At 44.8% G+C, this 18,485-nt stretch overlaps 6 protein-coding genes across 6 annotated transcripts; 1 reads left to right on the top strand and 5 right to left on the bottom strand.

Moving 5' to 3' along the window:
- Positions 1-2,515: 2,515 nt before the first annotated feature.
- BGW36DRAFT_423314 (uncharacterized protein) lies at positions 2,516-2,826 on the bottom strand (the record flags this gene model as incomplete). Its single annotated transcript, XM_046219820.1, has 2 exons — positions 2,516-2,538; positions 2,601-2,826. 2 exons carry the CDS (start codon positions 2,824-2,826, stop codon positions 2,516-2,518), a joined length of 249 nt encoding a protein of 82 aa, XP_046076784.1.
- A 1,466-nt stretch (positions 2,827-4,292) lies between these two features.
- BGW36DRAFT_394013 (putative multidrug resistance-associated protein) lies at positions 4,293-9,347 on the bottom strand (the record flags this gene model as incomplete). Its single annotated transcript, XM_046217874.1, has 13 exons — positions 4,293-5,004; positions 5,053-5,442; positions 5,474-5,640; positions 5,817-5,889; positions 5,953-6,024; positions 6,076-6,199; positions 6,273-6,638; positions 6,688-6,850; positions 6,907-7,625; positions 7,682-7,915; positions 7,976-8,255; positions 8,319-9,068; positions 9,132-9,347. The coding sequence occupies 13 exons, from the start codon at positions 9,345-9,347 to the stop codon at positions 4,293-4,295; spliced, it is 4,266 nt and encodes a 1,421-aa protein (XP_046076783.1).
- A 170-nt stretch (positions 9,348-9,517) lies between these two features.
- Positions 9,518-11,084, bottom strand: BGW36DRAFT_369956 (Lipoic acid synthetase-like protein). The gene has a single exon (XM_046215191.1). It carries the CDS (start codon positions 11,006-11,008, stop codon positions 9,746-9,748), a length of 1,263 nt encoding a protein of 420 aa, XP_046076782.1. The 5' UTR covers positions 11,009-11,084; the 3' UTR covers positions 9,518-9,745.
- A 201-nt stretch (positions 11,085-11,285) lies between these two features.
- On the top strand, positions 11,286-13,068 carry BGW36DRAFT_369955 (alcohol dehydregenaseA). Its single transcript, XM_046215190.1, has one exon. It carries the CDS (start codon positions 11,744-11,746, stop codon positions 12,935-12,937), a length of 1,194 nt encoding a protein of 397 aa, XP_046076781.1. The 5' UTR covers positions 11,286-11,743; the 3' UTR covers positions 12,938-13,068.
- Positions 13,069-13,412: 344 nt separating this feature from the next.
- BGW36DRAFT_369954 (uncharacterized protein) lies at positions 13,413-14,068 on the bottom strand. Its single transcript, XM_046215189.1, has one exon. The coding sequence runs from the start codon at positions 14,027-14,029 to the stop codon at positions 13,607-13,609; it is 423 nt and encodes a 140-aa protein (XP_046076780.1). The 5' UTR covers positions 14,030-14,068; the 3' UTR covers positions 13,413-13,606.
- Positions 14,069-15,162: 1,094 nt separating this feature from the next.
- BGW36DRAFT_289052 (uncharacterized protein) lies at positions 15,163-17,267 on the bottom strand (the record flags this gene model as incomplete). The annotated part of the gene is made up of 2 exons (XM_046210629.1): positions 15,163-16,143; positions 16,197-17,267. The coding sequence occupies 2 exons, from the start codon at positions 17,265-17,267 to the stop codon at positions 15,163-15,165; spliced, it is 2,052 nt and encodes a 683-aa protein (XP_046076779.1).
- Between the last annotated feature and the right edge of the window lie 1,218 nt (positions 17,268-18,485).

Here is an 18,485-nt window from a genome sequence, read left to right as displayed (position 1 = left end):
CGATGATGTTTCAATCAAACCACCTGGTTATCATAACCCTTCTTCTCGTCAACACCTAGAAAATTCTCTCGTTGCAAAGACAGTTCGACTCTCCCTTTATCCTGAACCGCTCTGAATATCCGTTTCATATGGCATCTGGAATCGAAAAAATCAAGGCAGGGTTGGTCGAATTAAGTTGGCCGGGTAAGTCTATCAGCGCGTTTTACTTGCTGGAAAATCTTGAACTTTCATCAGTAAGTATTCATTAATAGATGCGGCAGGAAGCCCCCTCTATGTGCATCGTATAAGCTTCTAAGGCTGATATTGTATAGATATGCCTCCAGTATGATTACTGGCTCGTAGAGGGTGGTAATATGCTGTCCAAGCCCACGACGAACTCTGTCTGGGCATGTCATTTTCAACTACCACCACCTCATTCCTCTGCTGCTTAAGGGGGCAGTTAAGTTCTTAGTTAGGAACATTTTTCCCCGATGTGAGAGGTTCGTGTACCTAGTCTCTGGATTCTGCTATTGACCCTAGAGATGATAGTCTCCAAGTGAATAGTCTACGGCCTCTTGCTAGCTAGCAACCTAGGCAAGTCCAAAGGAACCGGCTTAAGGTGTATGTGGTTTTCGATAGTATGGAAAAGATGCAAACAGGCTCTCCGGCATTTCTATGGAGAAAGAGCTCTACAGAAGAGACCTGAGGACCCATGAGGCCAAGTTCGCTCATTGGCGTTCTCAGCTGCCGATAGTTTCTCATCATAATAAGGGATACTAAGTTTTGGGACATCGCCGCAGTTATGATTGATACCTCCGGCTTCCTCTGCTGCTTAAGGAACCAATGACGTCGTCATCGACAAATATCTCCGCTCTAAACTGCATTCTGAACAATCACTAGGTTGAGAATGACTTTCGAGGTCTCCTAGAAGAGAAAAGACCGGGGGCAAAGGAGAAGGATAATGGGATTTTCACAAGCTTCATAGCGGTGCCTTCGAAAATGCTCCTGTGCATGGGCATGTCTTTTTTAACCATCGTACAGCAACCAAGGCCACCCAATCTCTCTGTGCTTAAGGGTAGATTCAGAGTTCTCGTGGATAGTTTTCCCCGCTCTGAAATGTTCTACTGTATCAAGATCAGAAGGTCTCAAAATCAGACTTCATTTCGCCGAGATATCACCACGATCCACGCTGATGTTTTGTCGAGCCTGTGGAACCCGCAGCTCGGCACTCAAAGCTTCGCATTACGGACGGATGCTCGAGAAAAGTTTTCGCTTAAAATACAACATGCAGTGAGATTTACTCAGACGAACTGCTAAATCTGTGCCCGGCCATTTTATACGATGACATCGTCAATTACTTCCTACCTTTTGGGGGAAATTTTCGACCAGGACAGGCCTCGGAGAAGATCAAGGAACTAGAGACTCTACTGTCATTTACACCAGACTGCTTAGGGGATGTCATTGACGCCAGTAAGGAATGGTTCTGCGCTAGGGGCCCCGTATGCTGCCTGCTTCATTGCCTGCTGGGTGAGATTCCTGCCCGGTTTAGATTGATTGAGACTGATCGCAGTACTAGGGCAAATAGCACTTTATATGCAGGATTACGGTATGACGTACGGTTTAGTAACAGAGACAAAGGAGCATCATCCGTATTTGTTGCAAGAGATCTATCGATTCTTCGTTTTCGAAGGAATTTCCGAGATCAGAAAGTCGATTTGCCGGCAAAAATTACTATTGAGAAATGGGAGCAGGAGAACGATCAGAATCATAGAGTTCATCAAGTAATTATCTATAGAGATAGCGCCCAGACACAGTTTCGCCACCTTCGATCACCCATATAACCACTACTAATGGTTATACTTGAATCTTATATTCAAGGATCAGCCTTTCCCAGTGCCTGTCACTACATGCGCCCCATCGTCAATTTCCGTTGGCTAAAGGGCTACTACACGGTACGACATAAGCTCTTGGTCGACCAGATCTGGTTGAATATTCTCGGCCTGTACTTTGGAGTACGAGATGATTTTGGAGTGGAAGAGAACCATACGTACAACCCTCTAAACTCCACGAAGGCAAATGTTGCTGTGACAAACCTTCGCAGATCTCGGCGATCAGGTCAGAGCCTCCTGCAAGATGCTCTGCATTAGATCACACGGAATGGCTATTATCTATATCTCAAAGCTATCGACGGGAAACTCCAAATAAGGACATTCGTTCACTACATGAACTGCGACATCGTCTTTCAAATCGGACGCATCAATACTATCCAATGGTGCACCGGCTCTGACCAAACCAGGCATAGATTTACTCCTCTTCACTATAACCTCAATTTCATATATTAGAACTAAGCTAAAAATAGAGAATGCTGTAAAGAATTAAACAATGGAATCAAAATTGTCTAAGATTTACATCTTCGCCTTCAGTGAAATTCAGGACATAAAGAGATTCTCTCTAGGTTTGCTTGACGAGACGAGTAGGCAAAAACGAAGCTTTTATTCCCAGTTGTTTCATACGGTAGAAACCATTTCTACTAATCCTATTCTTTGTATCCTTGGCCGGCTATTGGTATAAAATTAGTTACGAGTTGCGCACGGGATGATAGACGGTTTTGTCAAGCTTACCATATGTGGGAAATTTAGAGAGTTCATCCCAATTCTTCGCTTGGGAAAGGTCAACAGCCCTCTGATAGGTTTCCTTTGGAAGATAAATTTCATGTCGCTCCCCCGAGTTGTCAAAAAAGACCATCTTGTCGGGATGCACGGTTCGTTTGCATGTACTCGGATCACTAGCCCCATCAACCGCAGGAGTAATATTCAAAATGTCGCTATTCTTTTTTTCCCCAGCCATGGTGTCTGATTGTTTTTTGGCACCACCGACGTAGCAGGAACAGGTTGAGCACACGTATTGCCAGCCCCTAGACCAATACAACAGTATGCACCGTCACCTAGATCTTGACAAACGTCAAAGGGAGCGCCAGTGCAGCTTCCGCGATTAAAGGGGTAATGATCGTTTTCTTGATTGCAGCCGTTACGATAAACGAGTTGGCAAAAAGTTTCCTGCGATGCAAAAGTAACCTGCTGGTACGTTACCACATTGCATATGAACGATTTTATTATTGCAGGATCCCGTATTGAGCAAAAAAATAGATTCACGGACAGAGAAGAAATACACAATGCAATATATGCTAACAGAGTGGTAATGAATTGGAGATTTTTACCATTCAAGATCTGAAGCAAAGTAAGAAATTGTTAGAACATCTTTTTGAAATGTGAAAGACTGAATTCAATGACTTACAGTACAGGATCAAGTTGCAACTAGAGTAGGGCGGGTTTCGTAGATTATCTAGTATATCGCGCAGGACTTGGAAGAGATGACGGGCTAGTCACGTACAATAAGACTAAATTAGCAAACAAGGATACAGAGTCCAATGAAAATATTTTTTTTCTTCGCCAGTGTCATCCAGGAGACTCACTGTATCGGTTTGACCGTTTTACCCCTCACTGTTGCACTGAATCTGCACGACTTTCAACGCGACCACTCTGCGTGAAGCGATTTAGCTTTCCTTGAAGCAGAACAGGTAACTAACCGACTAACTTAAACCCTGAGAATAATGGAAGGGGATCCGGATGGACCGAAATCCTTACTGTATGATTTGCGCGGATGTGGCGATGCGATTCCAACGGGTGTGGACTGGGAAAGACTCCAGGCATACCCTGTCGCGTTCCAAGTAGGCTAAATAGCAACTCACCGCGAGTGGAAGAGCGGTGGGAAGCGGGTGGTACGTACCAATCCATGGCAGAAAAGGAGGGCTTGAGTATTCATTATGTTGATTTCACTCATCTTATCAAGCTAGTCAGGCAATTAAAAAGGTTACCTTTGATTTGTTATGTCCATGACAACTAGATGGAGGATGGAGCTTAATCAAGTAGTTTCAGCTCTTCTTTAATCTGAAGAGTACAGGAACACCAAGCACATAGAGGCAATGGAGTTACGGGTTGTGAACATATTTATTATTATATATAGGTGCTAGGTAGGATTGCGCATGCATTGGATACGGATAAAGAAAGTAGGCATTTGTTAATACGGAAAACCCATCATGCTAAATATTACGCTATGTTTATGCTGGAGATGACTCTGGAAGGGAAGGGGGTGGATGAGATTCGGGTTCATGCGAATACGGTTTTTGGGAGTTGTTAGAATTGAGAACAGGAATTCGTAGGAACGGTAGTAGAATGAATGTATTTATGATTCCAAACATGAGTGAGTCTCCATTGCAACCAGCGGTTGTATACTTTCGAAAAGTCGGGAGCTCACTATACTCCATGATACAATGCTCCGAAAGCCGACTCTCTTCCAAGCAAGACCTGTGGACTATCGCACTCCACAAGCTTACCTCGTCTCAAAACAGCAACTTTATCAAAACTTGTAATATATGTAAACCGATGCAGGACCGATATCACAGTCCAATCACGGAACTCAGTATCAATTATCTCTTGCATAATAGCCTCAGTTCGCGCATCAACACCACTCGTAGCCTCGTCGAGAATCAGTATTCTGCAATCTGATTTGAGCAAGGCTCTTGCCAGACAGAAAAGTTGTCTTTCACCGTGAGACCATTCTGTCGAAATGAACTCTTGATCGATTACGCGCCTACTTTCAGTATGGTCAATGGTAAACTGTTGCGTACCGGGGGTAACGAGTTTCTCCCATAGACCGACTCTGCGAAGTGCCGTCTCGATAGCTTCGTTGCTAGCCAGGTTTCGCGGGTCTAGATTGAATTTGAGTGTGCCGCGAAGGAAGAATGGTTGTTGAGAAATGACGTTGATGCGAGAGCGGACTTGCTCGCCTTGAAAGAGGGATATATCCATTTCGTCTATGGTTATCTGTCCTTCGACCACGTCCATCATGCGTAGGAGTGTCATGATTAATGATGTTTTGCCGCTTCCTGTGGAACCACAGAGAGCAATTTTCTCTCGAGGGTTAACTGTTAAGTTCACATCTTGTAGGATTGGCGGGGTATCAGGACTGTCTATATGTTAGTTACTTTTTCCAACAAAAAAATGAAAACCGTACTCATGGCAAGCAGTGACATGATGAAAACGAATCCCTCCCTTTTCTGGCCAATTCAATGACGGGTCATGAGGGCAAGTTGGATCCGATGGCGTCTCATAAATAAACTCCTGAACGCGAGTCACTGCACCAATTGTAGTCTCCAGCCTAGTCCAAGCTTGAATAGTTTGAGTAAGAACCGAATTAAATTGTAAAATCAGAACGAGCGCAACGCCAATACTTCCAGCACTGACGTTACTAGTAACAGAGGTTGCAAACACGACGAGGAGAACAGCTAATGCACCAATAACTAGATCAAGGACAAGCTGAAGCCATTGCTGAACGCAGAACAGCATATAAAACGGCCTCTGTGCTTGATTTAATGTTTCTCCGTGTTTTAAGTAGAATGAGTCGCTCCATTTAAAAGACCGGATGGTTGATACACCAGTCGAGGTTTACAAATAGGTTGTAAAGAGGAGCTTTAACTTCGATGTCTATTAAACGGAGTCGTCGGGAGGTGCGTAAGTAGTACCTTTGGACAAGGAATAGGACTGCAATGAGAATGGGGACGGTGGCGGTAAGGTATTTTCCGAGGATGCATAGGATGATTAACTGGGTGATACCAGATGCAGCACCTCGGTTTGAGATTAGCTTGGGAGTTAGAAATGAAGAGGGATTAGAGGGGGTACCTGTAGTAAATTGAATCGCTTGTGAAGGGAGCCTCATGTCGATGAGGTCTATATCTTGACTGAATCTATACATAGTTACTTATGCCTATAATAGCGCACAGAATATGACAAGCCTAGATACCTATTTATAATTGAACCAACATCTGTCTTTTGAAAGAATTGAAATGGGGCTCTATAAAAAAGGCGACCAATTAAGTAAATTTGAATCCGCATTACACAGTGTCTGATCACGTACCTCATCGTCACTTTCAGGAGGTCGGAATGCATCTTCAATGCCGTGTTATTGATGACCTTTATAAAGAAAACCCTGTTTATAACATTACTTCCTGTTTATTTCTTAACTTTATCAAAAACTCGCCAGCATTCCCCGAGAATGCTCACATTTGCCAACACAACGAGCATGGTATAAATGCCTAGGTAGAAACCAAGCTGTATATTGGGCTGTTTTTGATTTGCGTCCGTCCATTTTTCGATCCATATATCTGGAGTCGAATCAATAACCACTGTTGCATTCAAATATAAATATCTCCATAAGTTGAAGGCAATATGACTTACTTGTATAGCTCGTGGTAACTGCACCAACAAGAGTGAAGAATGCCCATAGAAATAGATTCATGGACCTGGCACTGCGGGCATAGTAGATATAGGAATACCAGTTTCCTTTTCGCTTTTGAGGGACAGACTCTCTAAGACTAGTTTCAGCCTGACTATTAGGTGTTGATTGTTTACTTATCACCTCGTTATTTGATGATTGATTATAGTCGCTCTGAACAGCCGAACGAAGAATTTCTGTGCCAAGAGACGAGACTTTTAATCCACCAAAGTTTTGTTGCCGTCCTACCATGTCGCTGTATGGGCCAGAAAAGAGAACGCTGCCGGATTTAATGGCGATTATAGTGTCCATATGAGGAAGAATGAGCTCTAGCAGAGATCAGCAACTGTCCGTCGCTCTAGTAATATGTCAACCAACCATTGTGAGTGACAATTATAACAGTTATTCCAGCCTTCCTAAAATACCCCTGCTGGCTGAATAGCCCAGATATTATGTCACTAGTAGTCATAGGATCCAACCCGCTCATGACTTCGTCTAAGATGACTATCGGATGTCTGGAATAAACAGCTCGGGCTAGTGCCTGATATTATCAACGTTAACATCAATAATAAATTCATAACAAAAATATCAACAAACCACTCTTTGCTGCTGTCCTCCACTCAATGACGAACCATTGCTTCCAGCCATTGAAAGATCTCCCCGAGGCATTTGCTGCAGATCATGCTTCAAACAACAAACAGATACGCAAAATTCATACCATTTCTGGTCAACTATATCTGTATCTCCAGTGATATTTTGTCGTATTGTTGTGTTCATAAGCCAAGAGGGCTGGGGACAGAATGCAATTCCACTGGAAATACTCGATCGCATGGAGCCTCGCAGCACGATCGTTTCACCGATTATGCTTTCTAAGATGGTGGACTTTCCAGAAGCAATAGGTCCTACTATAGCAGTGAAGCCTGCATTGATAGTTAATGTTAGATCCCGTAAGACCGGTTCTGTTGAATCAGAAGACCAGGCGATGTCAGCATGTTGAAAAGATATCAACGTTCCGTGTGACTTTGTATTTCTCAAGTTTGTAAGTTCATGGCCAGACTCTACTAATTCCGCTTCCTGAGATGCTAAAGCCGCTGGCTCTTTCAAGCAAAACTCTTCAATCCGACGAAAACAGGAAACTGCTTGAAAGAACGACGGCAGTGATTGACAGAAGAGAAGTACTGGGTCTGTTAACAGGTTTATCAAAGATAGTGATGCAAACGCCTGTGCCAGTAACAATGGCTCGTCTTTCCTCACAGCCATTATGATGGCATAAACAGCAAAGGTCAGGAATGGGGCGAGGGTTGTGGGAGTATTTGCTACACACATAATAAGTCCTTCAGCACAATTCTCATTTTGATTCTATTGAACTTACAAACTAGGATTCCCAATATCCTCAGGGCGCGAAATTTCTCAGAAGTACGAAGTTCCAGGGACCGCAATTCCTCGATTGTTTCAGAAAGTACTCCGGACAAGTTAAGCATCTTCACACAGTCAATATGCCTTAGCATGTTGATGGTCACAGCAATTCTCTTCTGAACGCGCTCTGTCCATGCTCTTTGGGCAGGGCCAAAACGCGCGGCAATATATGATGCTCCTATTACAGACACTATAAATGGTAAGTTAGCAAGATATGAAAATGGAGAAATGATCAGAGGTAGTGGCCTACTAATTCCAACAAGCAATGGCATCAGAGATGCAAAAGAAACCTGGCGCACCAAGAGCCACGTTGCGATGCCAACTTCGACAATGGATGCCCATAGTTCGTGAACGTATGTCAAAGAATCAACGATTCGCTCCACATCTGTTCCCATCAGAGTGACAGCTTCCGAATCTTTCAGGTCACGTCCTGGAAGAATGCTCATATGCCGGTATATCTTGGCGGTCAGACCAGACCGTATTTTGGCTATCATTCGATATGTTTGACGCCAATATACTGCCCGGGATATCTGAAATTTGAATAAGACATGGGTTACACGTAAATGTATAAAAGGCGATCGTTTCATACATACTGCGATACCTAGATAGACAAGAACGAAACCGCCGACAAGAGCCCGCCCATACACCTTTTGGTTCTCGTCTGATGATGAGCTTAAATTCGAGACTGTCGAATCAATTAGAAAGGGCTGGCATAATGTAAAAGCAGACAATGCTAAACGTGGTGGAATTGCAGACAAAAAAGACCATCGGTATGCAGCAAAGGCTGCACGAAGTAAGCGATGCTGGCCATGAGTACGAATCCATGCTGAATCTAAATATGTGAAAGTCAATTGTTCTTCGATGTCTTTATCTATGTTCGGGATGTCTGTTAACTGCAAATGCTTTGTGTAGCCAGTATGGAAGAACGGAAGCACCCAAATGAAAAAGCTCCGACTCCAAAAGCCAGCAGTTTGCTCTGGGGTGCTGCTTTGATAATGAGGTTGTAGAATATTTGTCTTATTTACCGACTCAATAATAACTGCGAGCACATTTGTTGTGAAAATGATGGTCCATATAATTTTAGGGCCAGGATCGGCATCAATGAGCCAGAGTGAACGTAACCGGGGGATTGAAAAAATGGTGAATGCAGAGAAGTATAGAACCAGCAGATCTGACGGACACAGCGATCGTTGGTCCTCCAGCAATGAGTGTATTATTGCAACTGCGACCGAAATAACATTGAGAATTTCTGATGAGAGCGAGAGTTTCGTGTACAGTCGAGACGATCTCACGCTGAATGCAAGAAATAATAAATGGCAGATGAAAAGCACCGCCAGTACGCCCTTGAAATAACCACTGCATCTCAGATAAGTCCTTTACTAGCTAGAATATAGAATAATAACTACCAATTTCCAGGTTGCCAGTCGATACGAATCGACCTTTACAGGTGATTGACGAAGCGCTCGGAGGCGCAGCGGAAACAGTAGCAGAAAGAGCGTTGCTGGCAGCGCAATGAAGAAAGCATCTTCGAACAAGAGTGTGAAGTCGAAAGAACGACAGGCTATATTGACTCGAGGACCAAACTGGTCGTCGCAATTTTCTATGTTTTGACTTATCGCCATCACGATTTACCTGTAGGAGGACTTGATTGAGTAGCTAATATGTGAGGGGAAACGATAGGTAAGCCTGGGACGAGAGCAAGGGTTTGGCACTAAGGAATACAACAAGGCCGCAGGTCATCACACATACAATTAGTCCTGCATTACAAGTACAGTCTATTTTATTATCAACATTAGCATTTGAAATAGCGGTTTATTAAAAAAGTATCTAGGCGTCATAGAAAAGAAGGTTGACTCTTTTCCTTTCCAAAACTTTGAACAGCTGTAGTTATGCACCTAGTCAATACCGTTGAAGCAAAGTCAATTAACAAAAAGAGAGAAAAACGCCAAGACCCCAGAAGTCATGATTATGTCTTCTCTCATGCAAAATAGCCTAGATTAATAGTACATAAACACAAATTCTATTTCGTTATTTCATCGACAACCAGTCCGGAACCGGTCCTCGATGGCATCCCATCAGCAGCACCACTGCCTGACCTTCTCTTTTTAAGCACATTCTCGATAAACGCTTCACCGGCCTTGTAGCTGCTCCGCACCAAAGGTCCAGAAGCACAATACAAGAATCCCATGTCTAAGGCGCGCTGTTTCCAGAGCTCGAATTTATCCGGCGTCACGTACTCGTGTACAGCCATGTGTCGCTTCGTTGGACGCATGTACTGTCCGAATGTGACGACGTCAACATCCGAAGCACGGAGTTGGCGGAGGGCATCCCACATTTGAGACTCAGTTTCACCGAAGCCCAACATCATAGATGTCTTAGTGATGAGAGACGGATTGGCGCGTTTTGCGGCCTCGAGAGTACGTAGTGATTGTTGGAAGGTAGCACGACGGTCACGGACTTGCGGAGTGAGAGCCTCGACGGTCTCAACGTTATGCGCATAGACATCCAAACCGGAGCGGGCGAGCACAGCCACCATGTCAAGATCTCCCTTGAAGTCGCCGGTCAAACATTCCACAAGAATACTGGACTTTTTCTGTTTGATTTTCATTACGGTCTCTGCGACATGGTGGGCACCACCGTCAGGCAGGTCATCACGATCAACATTGGTCAGAACGACGTATCCCAGTCCCCATCGCGATAGGGCTTCTGCAGTGTTCTCTGGTTCGTGCGGATCGAGCGGGCCAGGAGTACGAGATGTCTTGACGCTGCAGAAACGGCATCCCCGTGTGCAAGTATCACCCATTAACATGATTGTCGCTGTCGCAGAAGACTTGTCGCTTCCACCCCAACAGTCTGAAATATTAGGGCATCGAGCCTCCTCGCAAACAGTGTGCAAATTCAAACCGCGGAGATCGTTCTTGATACGCTTAAAGTTCTGTGAATCTGGAATAGGGGTCTTCAGCCATGATGGAAGACGTGTGTACTCTTTCTTGCGACCAGCTGGTCCAGCCATAACAGTCTCGAATTTGTAGGCCTCTGAGGGGCTCAGCGGTGCATCGTCACCACTGACAAAATCGGCGAATGAAGGGCCGGCGTTCAGCTTATCTTGGAATGTCGTTGACCGTCTGCGAGTGGGTGCTTTATCTGCGAGTGACGGGGTAGTCGAGGAGTCTGAATTGGCAGTTGCATAGTGGCGAGATAGGCCTGTTAAGGATGGGGGATGGACTTTCTTCACGGACGATGCATACAAGCATCGCAGCTTCGTCGATGAGGCTGCAGCCATATTGACTGGTGTAAATCTGCAGCGTGACAGCAGATTGGATGATAAAAAGCAATCGTAATGCTTGGATTGCAAATCATTGAAATCAACAATTTGCTCAGAGTCAGCGATAAATCGATGATAGCACGCCAAATACACTAGCCATTATGGGATTAGCGCATAGTTCGCCGCGGACCGGCGGAGAAGACGGCTGAGTCAGCCGGTCAATTAAAAGCACGTGACCTTCGCCCGAATTCAGCCGAGATCGAGGGGCCTTGTCTTTCAGATACTGTAATTCGCTCGCACCTGCAGGCGTCTTTGCGGAGTCTGCACCGCCCAATGAAGCGATCTGCAATGCGTCCACAACTCGACCCTTCAACGATTTAAGCTTCTTCTACGCGATCTATGATGGGCGTTTCCCAATCTCGCAATGCCTCGGTTGAGAACCAGTCAGCACTAACCACATGATGGCTTTGCACAACCTAGACTGTTTTTCTCCTGCTATGTTGGCTGATATTTCACGTCAGATAATTCACTTTTAACAATTGACATTACTATCGCACGAGACAACGCTTCACGACAAGACTTGAACCTGGACTGGTACGAATTTGTTGGAACTGTCAACGAAATTCTTTCATGTGAATCTCGCTCAAAACACTGTTGTTATAAATTCAGGGCATCATTACGAGAAAAAAACCCCCCTGGACCTCAGTATCTCATCAATTCAATACATACATAATCAAGACTTAGCTCGCCACTATGCCAGGAGATATCCCGCGCTACAATGTAGCGCACAAAATAGGGCGGTCACCAGCTCTCGACTTCTCAACAACCTTCCAGATCGATCCTTCCCACGTGAAAGACAAAACAATCGTCATCACCGGAGGAGCATCCGGCTTTGGTGCTGGTTTTGCCAGAAAGTGGGCATCATACGGCGCCAATATTATCATAGGCGACATCAGCGTTCCCGCCGGTGAAGCCATCGTAGCCGAACTACGTCAGAAGACGAACAACAAAAATCACCATTTCATTCGCCTAGATGTTACCTCGTGGAACTCCCAGGTTATTTTCTTTCGCCAAGCAGCTCAGCTCAGCCCCCATGGCGGGATCGACACTGTAGTCGTCAACGCAGGAATCAATAACTCGGAAGAGCAGAACCAATTTGAGAATCCTACGAATGTGGATTATCTGAACGACCCGTCTCCTCCGCCACCGACGATGGCAACCATTGATGTGAATCTCACAGGAGCATTGTACACCACACATTTGGGTATATGGTATCTGGAGCGAAACCCGAATTCAGGGTCTTTGTCTGTGGGCGGACGGGATAGACACTTGCTACTGCTGGGCTCAGTAGCTAGCCTATTCCCAATAATCACTCAGCCATACTACGCAGTCTCGAAACATGGTATCCTCGCTCTGTTCCGATGCTTGCGAGCTGGGTCGTTTGTTGTACACGGCATTCGTGTGAATCTGATCTGCCCGTATTTCATCGACACACCCATTGTTCCACCGGCCGGAAAGCTGATTCTTGCTGGTGGCGCAACAGGAGTTGTAGAAGATGTAGTTCAAGCTGCAAGTCTATTTGTCTCACGCCCTGATATTATCGGACGCGCAGTCGTTGTTGGCCCAAAGGTCAAAATTCGTGTTCCCACAGACTCAGAAGGCAAAGCATCCATCATTGGTGCAGCTGGTGTTCCTCAAATTGAAAATTCCTTCGAGGTTATCGATCCTGAGAGGAAGGCCAAAATTCAAGAAGGTCCCGACGGGGTGGTGCAAGAACGAGCGATATGGGAGTTTTATGCAGAGGATTTCGAGGATGTCGATCTCTTCACGAAGCGGATGGTGACTATATTGAATGCTTTTGGGGCGGCAAAAGGATGGGTTGGGTTTTTCAGAGATGTCGCTGGTGCAGTTGGTTCAGGTGTGTCAAAATTGGTCTTTGGAAGATAGTTGGACTGTCTACTTCATGTGACCATGTGACCTTCCAAACCCTAGCTACGAGCACTGTGACTTTCTCCGCCGTTAATGCTAGGATAGTAGTAATATTGATCAAAAATGGAAATAATATATTAATCATAATATCCCTCTGTTTCTATCTAATTACTGAGCAACATCAATCGATAAGTTGCATTGATATTTCCTAACTAGGAAGGTTCACCGCATCTCCACCTTGACGGCCTGCATACTTATCAGCATTTTGATGTTTATCACACCTGAATATGGAGTACATCGTACGATACAAGTGTTCTAAAATCCACACAGGGATAATATAGACAGACTTGGACCAACCATTCTATGATGATGCTAAGGTATTGTGCGGAGGTCATGCTATCTATAAATATATCGGACTACGTGTGTTTGTATGATGATAATTTTTGTTCTAAATCCAGGAACTGAAACTCGTTGTGAGTCCATCTCGTTATTCATTAAATCATATTCTGCTGGATACCAAATTGCCAGGCATCTTTTAAGGTCTGACACCCTCCATATGGCCATTATAGATTATTTTCTTACAATTTCAAGTATTTGTCTCAACAAAGTCATAAACTGCAGGTGTGCAAACAGTCCAACATAACAATAGGGAGAATATTAACGATATCTATCCTTATCATCTGCCCATCATAGCTCATCAGAAGCCTTCGACTGATCCAAAAGCGCAAGAATACCCGAACAATGTACTTCATAAGGCCTCCCCGTGATCAAACTTTCATGCTTAGGCGACCCCGTATTCATCTCGTATATCGCGTCCCGCTCATTCTCTCGACCGCATACAAGCACCGTATTGACGAATATATAGCAATGCTGACCTTGTAGCCGATATCCCGTCGAGGTATACTCTTCACACAACTGGTGAATTTCCTTGTCACTGTATGAAGATTTTCGACTTTCTGACGAATGAGAATTCAAGTAAAACTGTGCGTCAGGTAGCTGTCCGAGGTTATTTAAGCCATCAAGTTCATCTTTCGGCTTTTGACGTGGTGTGGACTGTGCAGGAATCTGCTTCACAGCAAGGAGATATAGAAGCCAGCAGTACGATAGCATTCTGGGCAATAAGATAAAAAAAACATCACTTAGAAAAACATATGCGTAAGGATAGAAAAATGAAATGGAAGTAAAAATTCATAGATATTTGCATGTTTTATAGGAAATTTACAAAACTTAACAAGTGGCTTCAGGGCTGCGGATATGCTAGGAATATTTTCCTTAGCCGTAAGTGACCTACGTTAGTGTCAAGACTAGCATTGAGGAGAATAGTGATGCCTAAATAATTTATAAGTACTACATATATATCATGGAGCATTACGTGTCACCACGGAACTTGTCGGTTCACTAGTTACATTTATGTTCCAATAAATTACCCAGGCTTCAGTGAATCAATGCAATGCAATTGCTAATAATAGATAGGAGTACACATGGGGTAGTTATAATGAAACATGAGTAAGAAATCATTGGCAAGGAGAAGCAGTCGAGTTATTATTGGTTGGTTCGTATGCACGACCCATATATGTGTATTTTCTTTTAGCTGCTGAATGGCCTGAGTCCCAACAGGATCGGTATATTCTACTCCAGAAGGTTCGCGGCATCTACATGTGCTATTCCAGACTGACTCACGTACTCTACTTTCAGATTATTTCTTCAATCTAATTTCTCATCCAATATTTCAAGTCTTATCTAGAAATAACACCGAACATGTAAAACAAATAATATAAAATACAATGCTAGATATTGCGGAGGATATCAAAATGATGCTAACTTCGCACTAAGCCAAATAAAGAAAATATATAGAGAGAGGTGGCTAGCAATGTATGAAAATGAAGGCAACTCCACAAACGGTCCATGTATATCCAGAAAGAGCAGAACATAGAGATTAAACAGAGGGGTATACCCAAATAAAGAAATGCAATATAAGAAAACATAAAGAATGAGTGAGTGAGTAATATCACAGAGATGACTTCCGAAGCGGAGAGAAAAGAACGGATGACTATTCCAAAGTCATCATACTTAATAGACTTAGAGTAAGTTTGTAATGATAGAAAAAATCGGTTGATGAGAGAGTGAGGACAGCTTTTTGCAATAAACACAGCAAGTTGAATGTGTGAATATAAAAGGGAGGAAATATAATAGACATAAAACATTAGTGTATGAGAAGTTTTGAAAGAAGGAGTGCATGGAGGTCATGCTTTGGCTTCGAGCACTTGTGCCAGCACTGTTACAGATGCTTTCAAGGTCTCGTCCTGTCGACCACAGATTGAGTACAGTAATTTATCCACAATGCGGTCGAGACCCTTTTGAAGTTCGACACTTCGTGTGCCTATGAGTCGATCGGTGACTTGAAACTTTGATGAAGTGGGCAGTGCAATGCCCAATGTAGCCCGTGCCTTTTCCGGTACACTGTCGAGTTTTGAGAGGTTATTCGGCACTTGTGATAGTGGTGGAGTCATGGAGCTGTTTAGTCTGTGATGTGTTGAAGCCATGGAGACTAGATAATTCTTCGCAATCAAGGCGGCGCATAGGTAATCGATTAAATTGTCTGGCGCGCCGGGGAAAACCTTCCTGAATGGCCGTAGCAATGCTTTTTCTTGATTTGTTCTTATCAGAATAATGACGGGTGACGTGAGACGAAGAGACTGCTTCGGAAATTCCTTGATAGAAGACTCGAGTTGATCAAGTGTCCATTCGTAATCCCACCATTTTTCCAGGCTTTCTTGTTCGATGGTCCTGGGCGATACGGCTGGAGGAGTACGTGGTCCCTCTTTCCGTGCATAAGTGGGAGCATATTGCCTCTTGTAGCACGAGACGTATCCATTCTTAGACTGGATTTTCCCCGAGAACACGTCAATAGCAAAAGATAAATTTCCAGGTGGGTCCGAAGTTACACGGGTGTCCATTGAGCCGTCGACATAGTCATCATCATGGTATTCATGGCTCTCCTCAGATGAACGATTGAATTGCTGAGTGACATAACCACTATCGGGAATATCCTGCGGTGTGTCTGGACTAAATGCCGATATTTCATTAATGCTGCGTTGCTCTGGGGTCGATGGTCGCCTCCACGACGGAGGAGGATGGATTGGCACCGAAAATGTTGTGCCTGATGATGAAGGTCGAGAGATATCAACGAGTTTTGGCTTTGTTTTACTGGCTACAGCAAGCCTCTATGATGGTTCAATGATTAGACAAGACAAATATACAGAGAGAATTCACTTACTACTAAATTGTTTGCTGCATTTGTATCAATACTCAGATCAACTGGCCTTCGACTTTGGCTTCTGTTTCCACTAGATAAAGGCTCATCGATTTGTTGTATTATCTGGAACTTTCGCCTATTGGCTTCTCGAGCCTTTTCATCATTGCGTTCTGGAGTCTCTAAGGGTACTCTTTGCAACCAAGACTCGCAGTACGATAAATCCCCAGGTACCCAACTCGTTGCACTGGAGACAGTAGCTGTTCTCGTGCGCTTCTTGTTGCTGCTAGTGGAGGAACTTGGCGACGGTTTCACCACTGTAGAGCCTAAATGTGGAGTAGACTTTGGGTCAATAAATCCTGGAGGAGGGAAGAGTTCTTCGTGTACTCGAGCTATTTTTTCCGTGTCGGCGGCATTAGGTGCGTCTTCGGGGTCTGTAGGAGGCTTTCTTTCTGATCCATACGTTTCAATAATGCAAACCCCGCACCGCTCATTATTTAATGAGCAGGTGCATTTCGTAACTGAGGGCTCGTCCTGTATGACAGGCTCGGTCCGTTCAACCTTCGCCATAATCCGAGAATCTGACAGACTAGGACTGGGTAGAAGTCCAAATGTTTGGAGCGCCCCGGCAACTAGGTTTTGATCGGATCGACAACTTCGAAGAGGACGTAGACCGATAGGTGATTGGAGAGTTCGTGTTTGGGGCTTGTTTTCTTTTGAGTCTCTGTTTGAGACAGGCTGGAAATGACCAGGGTCGAATGAAGGAGAGCTTGGAAGTTTCAGTTGAAAAGGCTCCTTCATCTGACGAACAGATCGAAACGGCGAGATATTTACAGTGGCTCGATCCATTGCTCGTCGAGAAGATGGGAGTGGAAGATCCAGGAAGTCCGACCGGCAACCGGAGGAAGAAAGGAATGACAAGGACCCGTGCGATCGTCTGGGTCGTGAGGTGTGGGAGAGGACAGAAGCTGTAGAGAGTGTTGAGTGATAATTAGTATTCTCGAAACATGGCTGGTGAATGTCATTGACGGTACTAGGATGGTGAGCCAGTAACGAATCACCAATGGATGGCAATTGGACCTCGACGCCGGGCATGTTGCACCAAGCTCTGTAACAAAGGAAGAAAGGAGCGACACAGAGTGTAATGCGACCAGGAATGCCACCTAGTAAGTTCAGGAAGGGGAGACGAAGGGTGGTCAGGGCCCTTATATTAGACAATATAGATTACACAAACGCCTCCCCCTTCCATGGTATGATTATTATTATTGTCCGCTCCGTCTGGAAAATAGTCCCGATCGGAAAGATGATGCCAGGTGCAGTGCCATGCTCTGAATACAATACAACGAGCAGAGGCTGCATATGTGAGCTGGATCCTAATATCCTTGCATACTTAGGGAGGACAAATAAAGCTCGCGGTTTACCCATTGGCTACAGGGCAAGACAGGCGGGGTGTTTCCCCGTCAGGCTTCGAGAGCAACAGTGGCCAGGTCTCCAGGTCCTGATGATAAAAGGCCCATCCGCTGCACGCAACGACGAACTAGGGATGTGTTTTGGGGAGAATTGTGTCAGGCGCAGCAGACAGGGAGGGGCACGAAATCACTAGGGCCATCCCTTGCATCGCGGCACGGCTTTCACCGTCATATTTCTCTGTGGCAACCCCGAGACCTGGCGATTTCTGTCTCGTAGACACATACCGAGTCTGGGGGTAATTACTAGCGACCAATTTCTTTCTCATACCCCTTCCAGTGAGGTTGTTCTTTGCCACAACAATATGTCATCAAAGGTGGTCAAAGAAGTTGATGCTTAGGTGTTCGCTGTAGGAGTATATACGTCACATCTACATGACGGTGAGAGCGGGTTGTGTCCAGGACAAAATAATCAGTCAATTGATCAACTCCTTAACAGTCTCGTACATTGAACTGGCCAGGATCAAGCTTAACAAGTCCGCAAATCAGGGGGAGCGAGGCTGCGATAAGATCGTTGAATCAACGATGTTTTGTGGGGATAGTCCATGATCCATCGCATCTCACCTTTTGGCGGCGAACACCCACAACACACCGAATCTTGTGATCGGATAAAATGTCCTAGCCCTCGAGCTTAGTCCCAGGCTAAGGTTGGCGCCGTCGGGATGGTTAAAGTTGCGTTGGATCTGGTGAGTTGTCGCGTAGGAAATGTCAGATTTCCCTGTGCGACGTATCACTTTTAGGCACCTCCCGCCGTGCAAACAGTGCAAACAGGCCCGTTATCGATAAGCCGGCTCTATCAGTAATTTTTGTCTACCGCAAAATTAAAAAAGTTTCGAGGCGCATTGGG

This window comes from Talaromyces proteolyticus, assembly GCF_021365285.1.
Source record: "Talaromyces proteolyticus strain PMI_201 chromosome Unknown BGW36scaffold_2, whole genome shotgun sequence".
Taxonomy (NCBI): Eukaryota; Fungi; Ascomycota; class Eurotiomycetes; order Eurotiales; family Trichocomaceae; genus Talaromyces; species Talaromyces proteolyticus.
This window is presented reverse-complemented; position numbering and strand designations above follow the sequence as displayed.

Excerpts from the sequence above, each read along its gene's own strand:
- BGW36DRAFT_369956 (XM_046215191.1), bottom strand. The coding sequence starts at position 11,008 with ATGGCTGCAGCCTCATCGACGAAGCTGCGATGCTTGTATGCATCGTCC.
- BGW36DRAFT_369955 (XM_046215190.1), top strand. The coding sequence starts at position 11,744 with ATGCCAGGAGATATCCCGCGCTACAATGTAGCGCACAAAATAGGGCGG.
- BGW36DRAFT_369954 (XM_046215189.1), bottom strand. The coding sequence starts at position 14,029 with ATGCTATCGTACTGCTGGCTTCTATATCTCCTTGCTGTGAAGCAGATT.